Genomic DNA, 19,281 nt, shown 5'->3' on the forward strand with positions numbered 1-19,281 from the left:
TATAATACCTTTTTTTTTTTTTAAATAGAGTTTTGCTCTTTTGCCCAAGCTGGAGTGCAGTAGCGCCATCTCCGCTCACTGCAACCTCCACTTCCCAGGTTCAAGCGATTCTCCTGCCTCAGCCTCCCAAGTAGCTGGGATTACAGGCACCCGCCATCACGCCTGGCTACATATAATACCTTTTAAAAACAAAAGAAGATTACAGATATATAATCAAATTACCGCTTCCCACCTATCTATTTCTCCTCCATTCCTTTCTATTAACTATTGTAAAGTTGGTTGAAAGATAAATCTTGGTGAGGATATGGAGAAAAGAGAACCCTTGCACACTGTTGGTGGGATGTAAATTAGTACAGCCGTTATGGAAAACAGCATGGAAGTTCCTCAAAAAATAAAAAATAGAACTACTATATGATCCAGCAATCACACTGTTAGCCAAAGGAAATCTGTATATACAAGAGAGATCTGCACTTCCATATTCATTGCAGCATTATTCACAATAGCCCAGATATGGAATCAACCTGTGTCCATCAACAGATGAATGGATAAAGAGAATGCAATACATATACACAATGGGATACTATCCAGCCTTGCTTTTTAAAAAAGGGAATCCTATCATTTGTGACAACATGGATGAACCTGGGGGGCATTATGCTAAGGGAAATAAGCCAGGCACAGAAAGGCTAACAATGCATGGTCTCACTTACGTGTGCAGTCTCTGAAAAAGTCGAACTCATAGAAGTGGAGAGTAGGATAGGAGTTACGTGAGGCAGGGGAGAGAAGGGAGAAATTTAGGAGAGTTGGTCAAAGGATACAACATTTCGGTTAAATGGAAGGAATAAGTTCAAGAGATGTGTTTTTCAACATGGTGACCGTAGTTAATAACAACTTATTGTATTCTTAAAGACCACTGAGTAGATTTTAAGTGTTCTCACCTCAAAAGATGGTAAATATGTGAGGTAATACATATATGTTAATTAGTTCTCTCAAGCTATTTCACAATGTATGCGTATTTCAAAACATCATATACATGATAAACGTGTACAGTTTTTGTCAATTAATCAATTGAAAATAAAGTTTGTATCATTTCTAAGCATATTGTATTATAGTACAAACACATGAATAATATATACAATTTTTATTATTTTATTTTATTTTTACTATTTTTGTTTAAAATTTTATAGAGATGGTCACCATGGCTCACTCCTGTAATCCCAGCACTTTGGGAGGCCAAGGCAGAAGGATTGCTTGAGCCCAGGAGGTTGAGACCAGCCTAAGCAACATAGCAAGATCTCGTCTCTATAAAAAAATATAAAAATTAGCTGGGCGCAGTGGGTGGTGTATGCCTTTAGTCTCAGCTACTCGGGAAACTGAGGTCAGAGGATTGCTTGAGCCTGGGAGGTCAAGGCTGCAGTGAGCAAAGATTCCACCACAGGACTCCAGCCTAGGCCACAGAGTGAGACCCTGTCTCAAAAAATAAATTAATAAATAAAAAAAATTCTATAGAAACAGTATCATACTGTCCTTTTAAAATTTGCTTTATCTTTTAACATTGTTTTTGAGATTTATCCATATAAGTAGATTTGGTTCTTTCATTTCAATGGTTTGTATTATAATTTCTAATGCCCCCCCCCCTTTTTTTTTTGAGACATGGTGTTGCTGTGTCACACCAGCTGGAGTGCAGTGACTTGATCTCAGCTCACTGCAGCTTTGACCTCCCGGGTTCAAGTGATCTTCCCGCCTAGGCCTCCTGAGCAGCTGGGACTACAGGTGTATGCTACCATGCCCAGCTATTTTTTGTAGAGACGGAGTTTTGCCATGTTGCCCAGGCTGGTCTCGAACTCCTGGCCTCTAGTAATCTGCCCGCCTTGGTCTTCCAGAGTGCTGGGATTACAGGCATGAGCCACCACACTCGGCCATTTTTGTTATAAGCCATAGTTTATGCAACTAATTTCCCCTACTGAGGGTAGTTGGTTTCTACTTTTTTGCAGTAAATCTTCATATATTCTCTTCTTCATGTATCTGTGTGTGAGTTTCTCTAACCTTTTTATTTGTATTTGTTGATTTGCAGGATATATGTCTCTTCCTCTTTACTAAGTATTGACAGTCTATTTTCCAAATGAGTTAAATCAGTTTACACTCCCATTAGCATTTTATGAGAGATGCTGTTTCTGTATATTCTCAGCAACATATGGTGTAGTCAGAGATACATATACTTCTATACCAAACTAGGTATGTAAATTCCCTAATTATTAATGAGGTTGAATATCTTATATTTATTGACAATTTGGCTTTTCCCCTCTGAGAATTGCTAATTCATCTTCTTTGCCTATTTTGTGTGTGTGTGTATCTGGTTGTCTTTTTTTGGGTTGATTGTAGAGACTTATTTAGGTACATATTTTGAATACTAATTATTTAATTTGGTTGTATGTGCTACAGATATTTCACCAAGTTTTTGACTTAGCTTTTTACCTTGTCTATGTGGCCTTTACGTTACAGTTTACAATTTTAATGCCATCAAATTTGTCAGTTTTTTAGTTTATGGCTTGCACTTTTGTGTTTTGTTTAAGAAATCTTTTTCTACCCTGCTTTCATAAGACTATAGCTCTACTTTTAATTCTCAGGCTGGACATGGTGGTTCATGCTTGTAATCCCAGCACTTTGGGAGGCCAAGGCGGGTGGATCACCTGAGGTTGGGAGTTCGAGACCAGCCTGACCAACATGATGAAACCCCATCTCTACTAAAAATACAAAAAAATTAGCCAGGCATGGTGATGCACGCCTGTAATCCCAGCTACTTGGGAGGCTGAGGCAGGAGAATCACTTGAACCCAGGAGGCAGAGGTTACAGTGAGCCGAGATCATGCCATTGCACTCCAGCCTGGATGACAGAGTGAGCCTCTGTCTCAAAAAAAAAAAAAAAAAAAAAAATTCTCAAATATTTTATGATTTGTTTCCTACTTTAGGTCTTTGACTTAACTTCATTTTTTGATATGATGGATTGAAACATAGGATTTTTTTTTTTTCCTCTCTGTCTGGTCAATGTTTCTAGCATTATCTATGGGACAGTTTAGTAATTCCATACTGTTTTATAATCTTATCTTTTACATATTCCAGGTTCCCATATGTACCTGTCATTTCCAGGGCTATTTTGTTTCACTGTTTGTCTTGCACCAACACCAACACTATACTGCTTTAATTGCAATCTTTATAGTAATTTTTCTTATCTATTTAGAGGAATTCATTTTCTTCCTCCTCTTACTCTTTTTTTTCTTCTCCTCTTATTCTTTACAAAGGCTGTTCTTGACTTTTTCCCTGCATATGAATTTTAAGATCAACTGGTAAAGTCATATAAAAATCCCTGTTGAGATTTTGATTGAAATTGAATTTCTAGATTTCTGAGGGGAGAATTGTCATCCTTCAGTATTGAGTCTTCTCAACATTAGCATATCTCTCTATTCATTTAGGTCTTCTTTTATTTTTCTCCATAAAGTGTTAATGTTTTCTTTATAAAGGACCTTATATATGTTTTATAAAGGTCTTATATATGTTTTATTCAAATTCTTCCTTGGCTGGACACCGTGGCACACGCCTGAAATCCTAGTACTTTGTAAAGTTGAGATGGGAAAATGGCTTGAGGCCAGGAGTTTGAGACCAACCTGGTCAACATAGTGAGATCCCATCTCTTTTAAAAAAGAAAAGAAAGGAGAGAAAAGAATCCTAAATTATTCCTAGTCACCTTATAATTTTTTTGTGCTAATAGTGTGTTTTTAAAAACTTACATTCTATTTTAATTCTTGAATATATATAACATGTATGTGTTTCCAAAATCAAAATTGTCAAACGATGTACTCAGAGTCTTCCATCTCTGTCTGCACTGCCCTTTCCTTCCCTTGCCCTGGATGTAAACACTTGTGCTTTTATTTACAGTTCCAGTGTTTCTTTCTGCAGATATAACAAATTCATAAATATATTTATGTTCCTCTACCCATTCTTACACAAATAGCATTCTGCTCCTGCTGTTCAACACTTTACTTTTTCACCAGTATATCCTGGAAATCACCTCATGTCTTTGGAGATATTCTTTGTTTTGTTTTTGTTTTTGTTTGTTTGTTTGTTTTTGAGACTGAGTTTCACTCTAGTTGCCCAGACTGAAGTGCAATGGTACAATCTAGGCTCACTACAAGCTCCGCCTCATGGGTTCCAGCGATTCTCCTGCCTCAGCTTCCCGAGTAGCTGGGATTACAGGCATGCGCCACCACGCCCGGCTAATTTTGTATTTTTTAAGTAGAGATGGGGTTTCATCATGTTGCTCAGGCTGGTCTCGAACTCCTGACCTCAGGTGATCCACCCGCCTCAGTATCCCAAAGTGCTGGGATTACAGATGTGAGCCACCGGGCCCAGCCTGCTTTTTTTCTTTTTTTTTTTCTTTTTTTTTTTTTAAACTGCGTAGAGTATTTATGCTTTAATAGAGTATATATGCTTTATACTAAAGCAAATACTATATACGTATCATATATATGCTTTATCTGCATATATTTCTTTATATGTAGGCACCAAAATTCTAGTGATAAAAATTGGGTTGTTTCCAATCTTGTCATATCACAAATAATGCCAAAATGAGTAACTGTGTGCACAGATCATTTCAGTGTGAGATTGCTGAGCCAAAAGATAAATGCTTATTAAGTTATAATTTTGAGTTAATGGTCGCTGGTATATGAAGAAATGATACTGATCTCTTTTCAGTAGGATTTCTTGACTTTTGTATGTTGACGTTCAGATCATTTTGTGGTAATGCCAGTTTTTTTTTCTTTCTGATCATGATGTATTTTTATTTTTATTTATTTTTTTTTTTGAGACGGAGTTTAGCTCTTGTTGCCTAGGCTGGAATGCAATGGCACGATCTTGGCTCACTGCAACCTCCACCTCCCAGGTTCAACCAATTCTCCTACCTCAGCCTCCCAAGTAGCTGGGGATTACAGGCATGTGCCACCATGCCTGGCTCATTTTGTATTTTTAGTAGAGACAGGGTTTCTCCATGTTGGTCAGGCTGGTCTTAAACTCCCGACCTCAGGTGATTTGCCCGCCTCAGCCTCCCAAAGTGCTGGGATTACAGGCGTGAGCCACCATGCCCGGCCATGATGTATTTTGTTTGTTTGTTTGTTTGAGTCGGAGTCTCATTTTCTGGCCCAGGCTGGAGTGCAGTGGTGTGATCTCAACTCACTGCAACCTCCACCTCCCAGGTTCAAGCAATTATCTGTCTCAGACTCCAGAGTAGCTGGGATTACAGGCGCCCACCACCATGCCCGGCTAATTATTTATTTATTTGTATTTTTAGTAGAGACAGGGTTTCACCATCTTGGCCAGGCTGGTCTTGAACTCCTGACCTTGTGATCCACTCGCCTCGGCCTCCCAAAGTGCTGGGATTACAGGCGTGAGCCACCGCACCCAGCTCATGATGTATTTTTATATTTTCCTTGTTTTGTTCTTTCTATGACCTCTAAAACAACGCTGAATAGAGATGGTGATAGTGGGCATTCTGGTCTTATTTCTGACATTAGAGGTTATATACCATCATGATTAGGAGGTGCATTGTAGAGCAAACTCCCTGGGTTCAGTCCTAGTTCTGCCACTTTCTCATTGTGTGATCTTGAACAAGCCACTTATCCTTTCTGTTCCTCATTTCCTCATTTCTCTCTCTCTCTTACGTTCTCTCCATATTCCAGTACTCCTTTTTTTCTCTATAAAAGGGGAATAATAATTGTACCCATCCAATAGGGTCATTGTGAGGGTTAAATGACTGTGTATATTATATATATATGAGATATATCTTATATGTATTATATAACATATATGTATTACACATACTTTATATATATACATATTAGAGCAGTACCTGGCAGATACTGAAGATGATACCAACCCATATTTGTGCCATTCATTATTATTGTTACTGTTACTGGGTTTTTGGTAACTCCTATATATCAGGTTATCAGGTTAAGGACATTCCCTTTTATTACTAGCTTTCTAGGAGTTTTTATTTATAATAGATGTTAGAAATATTTATATGAAATAATTTTCTATATTTTTGAGATGGTTATTTTATCTCAAAAAATATGTTAATGTGGCAAATTCTGTAAGATACTTACCCGAGTTATAACATCCTTAGATCATTCCAGGATTAATCCTACTGGTCAAAATTTGTTTACTTTCTTAATATGTTGATGAACTCAATTTCCTAATGTTTTGTTTAGAATTTTTACCACGTATGTTCCTAAGCAAAGTTTAGCATACAGTTTTCCTTTTGTCTACCATCATTGCTGGTTTGCACAACTTCCTAATTTGAGCTGGGGAGTTCTTCTATTTCTATTCTTTGGAACAAATTGTATACCATATGGATTGGTATACAATTCTTTGAGAGTTTATAAAGCTAATCTGTAAAGCAGTATAGACCTGAAACTTTAGTTAAGATTTCCTTTTCTTAATTAATCAGTGAATTCATTTTATTTACTGGTCACAGTCTCTTGGGTTTTCTTTCTTTTTTTTTCCCCTGCCCCCCGCAAGATGGGAGTCTCACTCTGTCACCCAGGCTGGAGTGCAGTGGTGCGATCTTGGCTCACTGCAACCTCCGCCTCCCAGGTTCAAGCAATTCTTCCACCTCAGCCTCCTGAGCAGCTGGGATTACAGGCGAGCACCACAAAGCCTAGCTAATTTTTGTATTTTTAATAGAGATGGGGTTTCACCATGTTGGCCAAGCTGGTCTAGAACTCATGACCTTAAGTAATCTGTCCACCTTGGCCTCCCAAAGTGCTGGGATTACAGGGGTGAGCTATTGTGCCTGGCCTGATATCTCTTCTGACACCTTCATTATTCAGAAATGTGTTTAAAATTTCCAAATGTTTCCCAGGGTTATTATGAACTCAGTGTGTCTCCCCTCAAATTCATATGTTGAACCCCTAACTCCCAGTGTACTATATTTGGACATGGAGGCCTCTAAGGAAGTAATTAAGGTTAAATAAGGTCTTTAAGTTGGGGCCCTAAACTGATAGAATTGGTGTTCTTGTTAGAAGTCGGACCAGAGGCTCACTCCCCGTCTACTCAAGCTCACAACGAAGAAGTCGTGTGAGCACACAGTGAAATGGCAACCCTGCACAAGCCAAGAGAAGAAGCCTTAGAATGAAAGCTACCTTGCTGGTTGAGGGCCCAAAGTGTTCTCCTTTTGTACTGCATGTGACCTGTTCAGTTCAGGCTGGATGGCGGTGTTTTTACCAATATAATTCTCTTAAAAACATCATGCATTTCTTATTGGGGTCTATTGCATTAGGGAAAACCACACTTACATATCTCTTTGAGATAAGCGCTTCTCTGCCTTGGGTTTCTGCTCTTGACTCTTGAGTGACAACACCCTTAAGCTTCATGAAAACCCTAAGGTTTGACTGGATGGTTTTTGATAGAGCATCTTATAGCCACCTTTCCCCACCTCCAATTTCTTCTTTATACCATGTTTTTCTTACATTGTCCTAGATTTGATCTTTGCCTGAGAGACATTTCTTAATTTTAGCATTATTTGACAACTGAAGAGGCAGAGAATGTTCAAAAGCAGTAAATCCTGTGTCATTTTTAAGATACCCTCCTTTAGCTTATCTCTTTTCTCTCATCTTTTACTTTAAGCATCAAGAAGAAATCAGGCAGTATGTTCCTGCTTGGACATTTTCTTAGCTAAACGGCACAACTCATAAGGTGCATTTTTTTTTTCTCACTTAAATCTTTTTTTTTTTTTGAGATAGAGTCTTACTCTGCTGCCCAGGCTGGAGTGCAGTGGTACAATCTTCGCTCACTGCACCCTCTACCTCCCGGGTTCAAGCAATTATCATGCCTCAGCCTTGTGAGTAACTGGGATTACAGGTGCCCACCTCCATGCCCAGCTGATTTTTGTATTTTCAGTAGAGATGGGGTTTCACCATGTTGGCCAGGCTGGTCTCAAACTCCTGACCCCAAGTGATCTGCCTGCCTTGGCCTCCTAAAGTGCTAGGATTACAGACATGAGTGACCGCACCTGGCCCTCAATCTTTTAAGTCTTCATCTTTAAAACCTCAGAATTCATTAGGCTTCTACTAATGGTTACTTCTTGGCTCTTCAGGCTTTCCCCAACCCTCTCCTCACATTCATTCACATTTTTATGGACTTTTCAATATCAAAGCCACTCCCACATTTTAGGTTCCATTGTGGCAGCACATCACTTGCAGGTACCTGAGTCTTTATCATCTATTGCTGTGTAACAGATTATCCCAAAACGTAATGACTTAAAACTATGATAAATGTTTATTATCTCAAACAGTTACTGTGGACCAGAAATTTGGGAGCAGGTTAACTGAGTGGTTCTGATTGGGAGACTTGCACAGGGTTAGATGGCACCTCAGTCATTTGAAGGCTTGACTGGAGCTGGAGGATCGCATTCAAGGATGGCTTATACACCTGGCTGACAAATCACTGGTGGTTGTTGGCAGGAGGTTTCAATTTCTTGTCTCATGGACCTCTCCATAGTGCTGCTAAGTGAAGACTAAACTCTGATTTTTTATCTTGCACAAATTCCTATCTAAGGGGTCTGGGGAGTCATGCCCTACAAATCATAAAGTCTCATCAGATGGGTTTTATTTAACCCTATATATCATAATTTACTTTCCAGCCTGACTCTGGCATAGCATTATGAGACAAAGAAGAAAATCAACATATTTTACCCCAAAACATGTTGATTTGCCACATTTTGAAATGGTTCTGCAAATCTGTTCTTTGTGGAGGAAAATTTGTATCTGTGAAGAATCTCTATTAACATAGCTAGATCTTTTTCTTCCAGACCCTCCCAATCCTAAAGAGATTAACTAAGATCTGAATGGGAAACACTGGTCATTTGTTGTCTCTAAGGGCAGCCACTGTGAGACTTCAAAAGAACTTTTCAGGACATGGCCGTTGGCTTCTCCCAGAGTGAGTGATCCAAGAGCAAAGCAGAAGGCTTTACCTCCCCTTTGGATATCATTTCTGCAATATCCTCTTTGTTAACAGGGCAGCCCTATTCAGGCTGGGATGGAAACACACAGGGGCGTAAGTTTAGGAAAAGAGAGTCACTGGAACTGTCTGCCACATAATCCAACATGCAGATAGTGATTTTATGTTTCAAAATGGAGTTTGTTTTAATATACATTTTTTTAGTTTCAAATGAAATATATGTTAGTTACATTTTAAAAATACCAAAAAAGCAAGAGTATTTTTTTCAAAACACTCTAACCACCTTACACTTTCAAACCATCACATTTCATACCTAGCTATACATGTCCTAAAACTTTTACATTTTAAATACTTTGTTGGTGGAAACTTTCTAAAGTATATTTGAGCATGCTTTGAACATGTTTTCTTGTCATTTTAAAGTATTCAAAAATTATCTTCAATTTTGTCAAGGGCTTTAAATAAGCACTGCTTTTTCTTCTTATTCTGCTAGTGGGCAGAGGTTCTTCACAATACCTACTCTTCGATGCTGAATTTTTGAAAGGGCTATTCCTCACCCCCCAAAGAAGGCCTTTGTGCTTTAGAGGGGCTTTGAATGGAAAGCACTTGGAATTCAGAAGCCATTTAAATCCGTAATGCCTCTATTTTCTATTTCTACATTAATGCCTTAATGTAGGTTAACCAGCTTGGGAGATAAATCTTATATAGCTACTCTTCTAAGCTGGCTTTTACATAAACACAGCCCACACCTTACATCCCTTCTGAAACCAGAGAGCCCAACTTCTAGGATCACAGTTCCACCTGCTTCTGCAGGGAGCCTGGTGCCCTTGACAGCTCTGTCCTACTTGCTCCAGAAGGAATAGTTCACGTTGAATAGGGAGGGTGGTCACCAAATATTGGACACTGAGTCTAAGAGAGTGCACTGTTTCTCTTCTGAGAGCCATTTCTGGAAAGACGCCATAGTGGAGCTTTCAGAGTCTGAAGGAGAGAAGAGAAACTGACAAAGCCCCAGCTTTGGGGCCCCTGTGATCTAAATACATACCCACCATCACCCTGTTTTCCTCCCTCTTAAAAGGAGGTAGTCTTGGCCGGGCATGGTGGCTAATGCCTGTAATCCCAGCACTTTGGGAGGCCAAGGCGGGTGGATCACCAGGTCAGGAGTTTGAGACCAGCCTGGCCAACATGGTGAAACCCCATCTCTACTAAAAATACAAAAATTAGCTGGGTGTGGTGGTGTGTGACTGTCATCCCAGCTACTCAGAAGGCTGGGGCAGAACATACAGATAGGCAAAAGGAAGAAAATAAAAGTCACCGCATTTAACCACTGTTTACATTGAAACATCTATCCTTCCAAACAAGTTTTCATTTCTTGTTTATTCAGAGAGCTGGGGGGAAATCCTTTTTTCCTACATCAAACATAGTTAGACAGACCATTGATTGGTTGATTCTTTATGAACTCTTTCCCAATTTGGAAATAAGTGAACAGGTACAAAAAATATTAGGCAAAAGTTAAAGTACTATGAAGCATCCAGCCTGAGCAACATAGTGAGACCCTGTCTCTACAAAAAAATTAGCATAATAATTTTTATGAAATATTCATGTTTTTCTCTTTCCTTCCTTCCTTCCTTCCTTCCTTTTCTTTCTTTCTTTCTTTCTTTCTTTCTTTCTTTCTTTCTTTCTTTCTTTCTTTCTTTCTTTCTTTCTTTTTCTTTCTCTCTCTCTTTCTTTCTCTCTCTCTCTCTTTCTTTCTTTCTTTCTTTCTTTCTTTCTTTCTTTCTTTCTTTCTTTCTTTCTTTCTTTCTTTCTTTCTTTCTTTCTTTCTTTCTTTCTTTCCTCTCTCTCTCTCTCTCTCTCTCTTTCTTTCTTTCTTTCTTTCTTTCTTTGACAGTGTGTCACTCTTGTTGCCCAGGCCCAAGTGCAATGGTGTGATCTCAGCTCACTGCAGCCTCAGCCTCCCGGGTTCAAGCAATTCTCCTGCCTCAGCTTCTCGAGTAGCTAGGATTACAGGCATGTGCCACCACGCCCGGCTAATTTTGTATTTTTATTAGACACAGCGTTTCTCCTTGTTGGTCAGGCTGGTCTCGAACTGCCAACCTCAGGTGATCCGCCTGCCTCGGCCGCCCAAAGTGCTGGGATTATAGGGGTGAGCCTCCACCCCCAGCCCTCTATTTTTTTTTTTTTTCCTATCAAATGAAGATAGGGATGAAAGGAGATGGTAAAGAAAAAGGAAGAAAGTTTGGTGTAGACACAATGTATAAAAATAACAGGCTGGGCCGGGCGCGGTGGCTCACGCCTGTAATCCCAGCACTTTGGGAGGCCGAGGCGGGCGGATCACAAGGTCAGGAGATCGAGACCACGGTGAAACCCCGTCTCTACTAAAAATACAAAAAATTAGCCGGGCGCGGTGGCGGGCGCCTGTAGTCCCAGCTACTCAGGAGGCTGAGGCAGGAGAATGGCGTAAACCCAGGAGGCGGAGCTTGCAGTGAGCCGAGATCGCGCCACTGCACTCCAGCCTGGGCGACAGAGCGAGACTCCGTCTCAAAAAAAAAAAAAAAAAAAAAATAACAGGCTGGGTGTGGTGTCTCCTGCCTGGAGTCCCAACACTTTGGGAGGCAGAGGTGGGAAGATTGCTTGAGCCCAGGAGTTCTAGACCAGCCTGGGCAACATAATAAGACTCCATCTCTAAAAGCAAATTTAAAAAAATAGCCAGGCATGGGGGCACACACCAGTAGTCCCAGCTACTCGGGAGGCTGAAATGGGAGGATTGCTTGAGCCTGGGAGATCAAGGCTGCAGTGAGCCACGATTGCACCACTGCACTCCAGCCTGGGCGACCCCATCTAAAAATAAATAAATAAATAAATAAAAATTAAGTGAAATAAGAGATCAAAAGTCAACTAAAATTAGGAGACAATGTGTTTTAGACCAATGGAGAGTAGCAGGGCTAGCAGAAAAGCCACGTGGACCAGCATCTTTTTCCTCCACATAGCTGCCCACTTGGAGGGGCCGTGAGTACAATGGTAATGCCGAGACCAATTAGGTTAGTGGTATAGACGGGAGTCTGATGAGATCAAGGGGATGCAGAAATCACTGTGTTAAGGAGTGAGTGTCCCTAAAAGTTTCTGGTCTCAGGGCAGGAACAGCAATTGGAAACAGATGCCTCAAAAATGCATTCAGTTAGTCCCAAAGGCAGCTCGGTGAAAGCAGGAAAGACCCAGCCTCACCTAACATCACTCCCAGGGGAAAAATGCCCTGAAGCTTGTATTCCACTGATGGTTGTTACAGCTCTTATGTGACTGTACATGATAACCATTTTAGTTTGTTGGCTTCTTTGAATTACAGGTCAAACTGCCTTAATATTTGGTACAAGAATATTAAACTATGTCATCAATTTGTGCAAAGGTAAATTTGACTTCCTTGAACGGCTCTCAGACAATTTGCTCCTGAATATCATTTCTTATCTGGATCTTGAAGATATTGCCAGGCTTTCCCAAACATCACACAGATTTGCGAAGGTAACGGTCCATTATTTTATGTCTATATAGAATTTTCCATGTGCTTTCTAAAAAGATTTTTTAACATAGCAATCCTTTGTTGAGTACTAACTTTGTGATGGACACTGTCTTAGGTGCACAAGCAGCAGAGATGAAAAGATATTTCTCTCCTCAAAGAACTTACAGTCTCATAGTAGAGATTCAGGTACATGCAAATAATTACAATCCAGCGTGATCAGTTCAACAAGGGATGTGTATGCAAGGTACAAAGATAGTGCAAAGTGATTTTCTCTGCCTGGCTTCACAGAAGCAGGTTACTTTATCTGGCTTTTGAGGGTGAAATTGGTGAAGACAGGTGATCTGGGTTAGGGGGCATTCCAAGGCAGGGAAAAACCAAGCAGAAGCATGGTAGCATAAGAGAATAGGGCACTTTGGGAGGCCGAGGTGGGTGGATCACCTGAGGTCAGGAGTTTGAGACCAGCCTGGCCAACATGGGGAAACGCTGTCTCTACTAAAAATACAAAAATTAGCCGGGCATGGTGGTAGGCGCCTGTAATCCCAGCTACTCAGGAGTTTGAGGCAGGAGAATCACTTGAACCCAGGACGCGGAGGCGGCAGTGAGCCGAGATCTCACCACTGCACTCCAGCCTGGGTGACAGAGCAAGACTCTGACTCAAAAAAAAAAAAAAAGGAGAGAGAATACGGCAAGGAGGACTACCTGACATCCGTTTCCATTTCTTCTAGTAATAGCCTTTGCTGCGTTGCCTGTCTCCTAGTATGTGTTTTGGTGGGCTGTCCATTGCAGTGCCCCGTTTTCTTCCTTGCCCGAAGCTGATGAGATGCACTGTCTCACTGCTTCACATCCTCAGCAGAATAACCCAAGAGCAGGAAGCACAGTTAGTGCTGATTTCAGCCAGCCAGTGTCAAGGCTTCAGTGTGACCTTTGTCATTTGCACTCCCTGGATCCTGGAAGATGCCTTGGTCCCTACCCCTTCAGCTGTTCCTTCAATTCTAGACCCCCCAACCCTACCCCACAGTCACACACATACTAATTTTCCATTAAATCTCTTTTTGGCTTAAGTTAATCAGAATGGGAATCTGTTGCTTGCAACTGAGGAAGCCTGACTAGCTCGGTATTTAGCTGTAATGTATTGGGGGCAATGTCCATTTATAAAAGAACATACAACATTTTCCAAGATGATTCAAAACATAATCTTATTATCTAAAAAGCCAACATTTTTTCCCAATAATGCAATAAAATGTCTTGATTTTAAAAATCAATTTTAGTTCAGGCACAGTGGCTCATGCCTGTAATTCCAGCACTTTGGGAGGCTGAGGAGGGAGGATTGGTTGAGCCTAGGAATTTGAGATCAACTTGGGCAGTGTAGGGAGATTCCATCTCTACAATACATTTTTTAAAAATTAGCTGAGTATTATGGCCGGACACAGTGACTCATGCCTGTAATCCCAGCACTTTGGGAGGCCGAGGTGGGTGGATCACCTGAGGTCGGGAGTTTGAGAACAGCCTGACCAGCATGGAGAAACCCCGTCTCTACTAAAAATACAAAATTAGCCAGGTGTGGTGGCACATGCCTGCAATCCCAGTTACTAGGGAGGCTGAGGCAGGAGAATCGCTTGAACCTGGGAGGTGGAGGTTGCAGTGAGCCAAGATTGCGCCATTGCACTCCAGCCTGGGCAACAAGAGCGAAACTCTGTCTCAAAAAAAAAAAATTAGCTGAGTGTCATGGCATGCCCCTGTGGTCCCAGTTACTCTGGAGGCTGAATAGGAGGATCACTTGAGCCCAGGAAGTTGAGGTTACAGTGAGTTGTGTTCACACCACTGCATCCCAGCCTGGGCAACAGAGCAAAACAACCACGTCTCAAAAAAAAAATTTTTTTTTAAGTAATATATATATATATATATATTTTTTTTTTTTTAGACAAAATCTTGCTCTATTGCCCAGGCCAGAGTGCAATGGCATGATCTCAACTCACTGCAACCTCCACCTCTTGGGTTCAAGTGATTCTTGTGCCTCAGCTTCCCAAGTAAGTGGGATTACAGGTGCCCACCATCATGCCCAGCTAATTTTTATATTTTTAGTAGATACGGGGTTTCCCCATGTTGGCCAGGCTGATTTCAAACTTCTGATCTCAGGTGATCCACCCACCTCGGCCTCCCAAAGTGCTGGGATTACAGGTGTGAGCCACTGTGCCTGGCCTTAAGTGATATAATCTGTATTATAGTACTTAATATATTCCTTTTGAGTGTGTGTGTATATATACACATATATATGTATACATGTATACATTTTGAGACTGTCTCAAAAAAAATTATATTACTTAAAATTATTTTTTTTGAGGCAGGGTTTTGCTCTGTTGCCCAGGCTGGGGTGCAGTGGTGTGAACACAACTCACTGTAACCTCAGCCTCCTGGGCTCAAGTGATCCTCCTATTCAGCCTCCAGAGTAAGTGGGACTACAGGAGTTCAAGAGCAACCTGGGCAACACAATGAAATCCCACCTTTCTTTTAAACATTAAATATGTGTGTGTGTGTATATATGTGTGTGTGTGTGTGTGTGTATATATACACATACACATGTGGATATATACACATATACACACATATACACACATATATACACACATATATATACACATATATATGTTTTTTAACTTTTATTTTGGGTTCGGGCATATGTGTGAAGGTTTGTTACATAGGTAAACTCATGTCACAGGGGTTTTTTGTACAGATTATTTAATCACCCAGGTTAATTATTAAACCCAGTTCCCTATAGTTATCTTTTCTGCTCCTCGCTTCCTCCCACCCTGCACCCTCAAGTAGGCACCAGTATCTGTTGCTTCCTTCTTTGTATTCATAAGTTCTCATTATTTAGCCCCCCAAAATATATTTTTTACTTGATTTTCCTCCCTAAAAATGGAAAGCTGAAAACAAGTACTATCGTATATATTTTTGTCATTAAATAAGTATCCTAAAGTTGAAATGTTGTGCGTGGTACTGATAAGAAGCTGATTATTAGGGCTGGGCACAGTGGCTCACGCCTGTAATCCCAGCACTTTGGGAGGCCGAGGTGGGTGGATCACCTGAGGTCAGGAGACCAGCCTTGCCAACATGGGGAAACCACATCTCAACTAAAAATACGAAAATTAGCTGGGTATGGTGGCACAGGCCTGTAATCCCAGGTACTTGGGAGGCTGAGGCAGGAGAGCTGCTTGAACCCAGGATGCAGAGGTTGCAGTGAGCCAAGATCATACCACCGTACTGCAGCCTGGGCAACAGAGTGAGACTGTCAAGAAAAAAAAGAAGAAGAAGAAGCTGATTATTCATACTTTAAATGAAAAGAGAATTCTACGTAAATAAAATATACTAGTGGGGATCTAGTAAAAGTTTCTTCCCTGTTGCCAGGGCCTGGATTTGATTTTCTATCAAATTCTTCTATTTACTTTCAGTAAATTTCTGCTCCTGCAAGTAGGGAGGGTTTGATGGGAAACAGCAGCAAGTGAGTGACTTCTGGTATTTATTCCTCACGCTGAGCGGCTGCCTTCTCTCCAAGTTTTACTCACTTCCACTATTACTTTCACTCTCAGTGTCCTGCTATTATTTCAGTGCAGTCTTGAAAACATTCTCCTTAATTTAGCCAGTGCTCTGAAGTAGGGCTTCTCTAAGTTGCTGATTTCAGCCCTGAGCATCTTTACAGAACAGAATTATTAGAAGATGGGGCATGACTCAGGGCTGCTGCTTTTATTCTCCCCACATAACATTAATCACTTTTGTTTTGTTTTGTTTGAGTCAGAGTCTCTCTCTGTTACCCAGGCTGGAGTTCAGTGGCGAGATCTCGACTCACTGCAACCTCCACCTCCTGGGTTCAAGGGATTCTACTGCCTCAGCCTCCTGAGTAGCTGGGTGGGACTACAGGTGCTTGCCACCATGCCTGGCTAATTTTTGCATTTTTAGTAGAGACTGGGTTTCACCATATTGGCCAGGCTGGTCTTGAACTCCTGACCTCAAGTAATCTGCCTACCTCAGCCTCCCAAAGTGCTGGGATTACAGGCGTGAGCCACTGCACCTGACCAACCACTTTTTTTTTTCTTATTTGCACACAGGGAAAGAAGGAAAACCACTTATTTCTGTTGTCAATCTAAGTTTTATCTGTGTTCCATTTACCTATTACACATTGCATTTATAAGTTATTTTCTTTTTCTTTATTTTTTTTTTGAAACAAAGTCTCACTCTGTTGCCCAGGCTGGAGTGCAATGGCACTATCTCGGCTCACTGCAACCTCTGCATCCTGGGTGGAAGCAACTCTCCTGTCTCAGCCTCCTGAGTAGCTGGGATTACAAGCGCCCACCACCGCGCCCAGCTAATTTTTGTATTTTTAGTAGACAAAAATTCTAAATTTTTGCTGTGTTGGCCAGGCTGGTTTTGGACTCCTGACCTCAGGTGATTCACCTGCCTTGACCTCCCAAAGTGCTGGGATTAAAGGCATGAGCCACCGTGCCCGGCCTTGTAAGTCATTTTCATTTAACTACTTTATTAATGAAAAAAAGGCTTCCTTTTCAAATTCTGAGGGAGAAGTTTATTACCAAATTAATTGTGTCCAGTCCAACTCCTTCCTCTTACCTCAGGGAGGGAGGTGCTCCTCTCCTGTTCAAGTTCAGTGCTACCTAACACCTGGTTCTAGGGCCTACTTCTGGGAATTTCACTTATTTCCTTTCTCTTCTGTTTGTTATTGTTGTTACTATTGTTTTTTTAAGAGACAAAGTCTCACTGCATCACCCAGGCTGGGGTGCAGTGGCCTGATCTTTGTTAACTGCAATCTCTGCCTCCCGGGTTCAAGTGATTCTCATGCCTCAGCCTCCTGAGTAGCTGGAATTACAAGTGCAAGCCACCACACCTGGTTTATTTTATTTTATTTTATTTTATTTTATTTTGTTTTGTTTTGTTTTGTTTATTTATTTTTTGTATTTTTGGTAGACACAGGGTTTCACCACATTGGCCAGGCTGGTCTCGAACTCCTGACCTCAAGTGATCAGCCTGCCTCAGTTTCCCAAACTGCTGGGATTACAGGCATGAGCCACTGCTTGACCTGTTGTTTTTTTTTTAACTTTCAATTACCCAGTTTCCCTCGTGTTGACATCTTACATAACCATGGTAAATTTGTAAAAACTAGGCAATTAATATTGGTACAATACTATTAACTAAAATACAGATGTTATTTGAATTTCGTTGGTTTTTTCAATAATGTCCTTTTGCTGTTTTATGTCCAATCTAGCTTACTGCACTGCATTTAGTAATTAAATCTTTCTCTGTTTCTTTCCCCACCGTACATTAATTTTTTTTTTTTTCCTTTTTGAGACAGGGTCTTGCTTTGTTCACAGGCTGGAGTGCAATGGCATGATTATGGCTCACTGCAACCTCCATCCCCTGGGCTCGAGTGATCCTTCCACCTCAGCCTCATGGGTAGCTGGGACTACAGGCCCGCGCCACCACACCCAGCTAATTTTTGTATTTTTTGTAGAGAAGGGGTTTTGCCATGTTGTGCAGGTTGGTCTTGTACTCTGGGGCTCAAGCAATCCTCCCGCTTCAGCTCCCAAAGTGTTGGGATTACAAGCGTGAGCCACCATGCCCGGCATTAATTATTTTTCTCAAATCAGTTTCATCCTTCAAAAAACAAAAACTCTTTATCCTTATCCAATCTCTCTTCTTCAAAAATGATTTACATAGCAGTTCATGCCCAGCTAAACCAGCAGCATCCGTGACTTCATAATCCATGATGAAATGAGGCTAATAAGGATGGTATCAAGTTTTTGATAAAGCTAAACTTGTTTCATTTAAATGACCATCTTTCAGTGGATGTTAGGTCTTTCCTATTTTGGGGAGGGTTAAAATGTTCCTTCTTGGCCAGGCATGGTGGCTCACGCCTTTGGGAGGCTGAGGCGGGTGGATCACGAGGTCAGGAGATCAAGACCATCCTGGCCAATGTGGTGAAACCCTGTATCTACTAAAAATACAAAAAATTAGCCAGGCATGGTGGCATGTGCCTGTAGTCCCAGGTACTCAAGAGGTCGAGGCAGGAGAATCGCTTGAACCTGGGAGACAGAGGTCGCAGTGAGCCAAGATGGAGCCACTGCACTCCAGCCTGGAGTGAGACTCCATCTTAAAAAAAAAAAAAGTTCGGCCGGGCGCGGTGGCTCAAGCCTGTAATCCCAGCACTTTGGGAGGCCGAGACGGGCGGATCACGAGGTCAGGAGATCGAGACCATCCTGGTTAACATGGTGAAACCCCGTCTCTACTAAAAAAAAAATACAAAAAACTAGCCGGGCGAGGTGGCGGATGCCTGTAGTCCCAGCTACTCGGGAGGCTGAGGCAGGAGAATGGCGTGAACCCGGGAGGCGGAGCTTGCAGTGAGCTGAGATCCGGCCACTGCACTCCAGCCTGGGTGACAGCGCGAGACTCCGTCTCAAAAAAAAAAAAAAAAAGTTCCTTTTTTTATGAAGTGCTGGCAATAATACCTGATCATTTTAAAAATTGTTCTCATTTGACAAAATGTGAAAGTCAGCAGCACCCTTATTTTGGTTATTTATTATCATTTTATTTTGTTCTGCTTTTTAAAAAATTCACTGGTCTTAGGATAACCCAAAATTCTGACAGGTGTTGGTCTAATGTCAGCCTACAGCTCCTCTTTCATTTTCCCCTTTGTCCATGCCTGCAAAATATCTCTGGCTCGTTCGCACCAACCTTGTGTTTGTTGTATCAAAAGGGCCTATTTCA

General features: G+C 41.2%; 1 protein-coding gene across 4 annotated transcripts in view; it reads left to right on the forward strand.

Moving 5' to 3' along the window:
* Positions 1–19,281, forward strand: part of FBXO36 (F-box protein 36) — an 86,690-nt gene that overhangs the window by 57,940 nt on the left and 9,469 nt on the right. For 2 of the 4 annotated variants that reach the window (XM_045367842.3, XM_045367845.3), the window contains exon 3: positions 12,340–12,512. In XM_045367842.3, the coding sequence (XP_045223777.1) occupies positions 12,340–12,512 (173 nt within the window). The remainder of the gene's footprint in view (positions 1–12,339; positions 12,513–19,281) is intronic. The other 2 variants (XM_045367844.3, XM_074010405.1) reach the window with 1 other exon arrangement.

This window comes from Macaca fascicularis, chromosome 12 (genome assembly GCF_037993035.2).
Source record: "Macaca fascicularis isolate 582-1 chromosome 12, T2T-MFA8v1.1".
NCBI classification, from domain to species: Eukaryota; Metazoa; Chordata; class Mammalia; order Primates; family Cercopithecidae; genus Macaca; species Macaca fascicularis.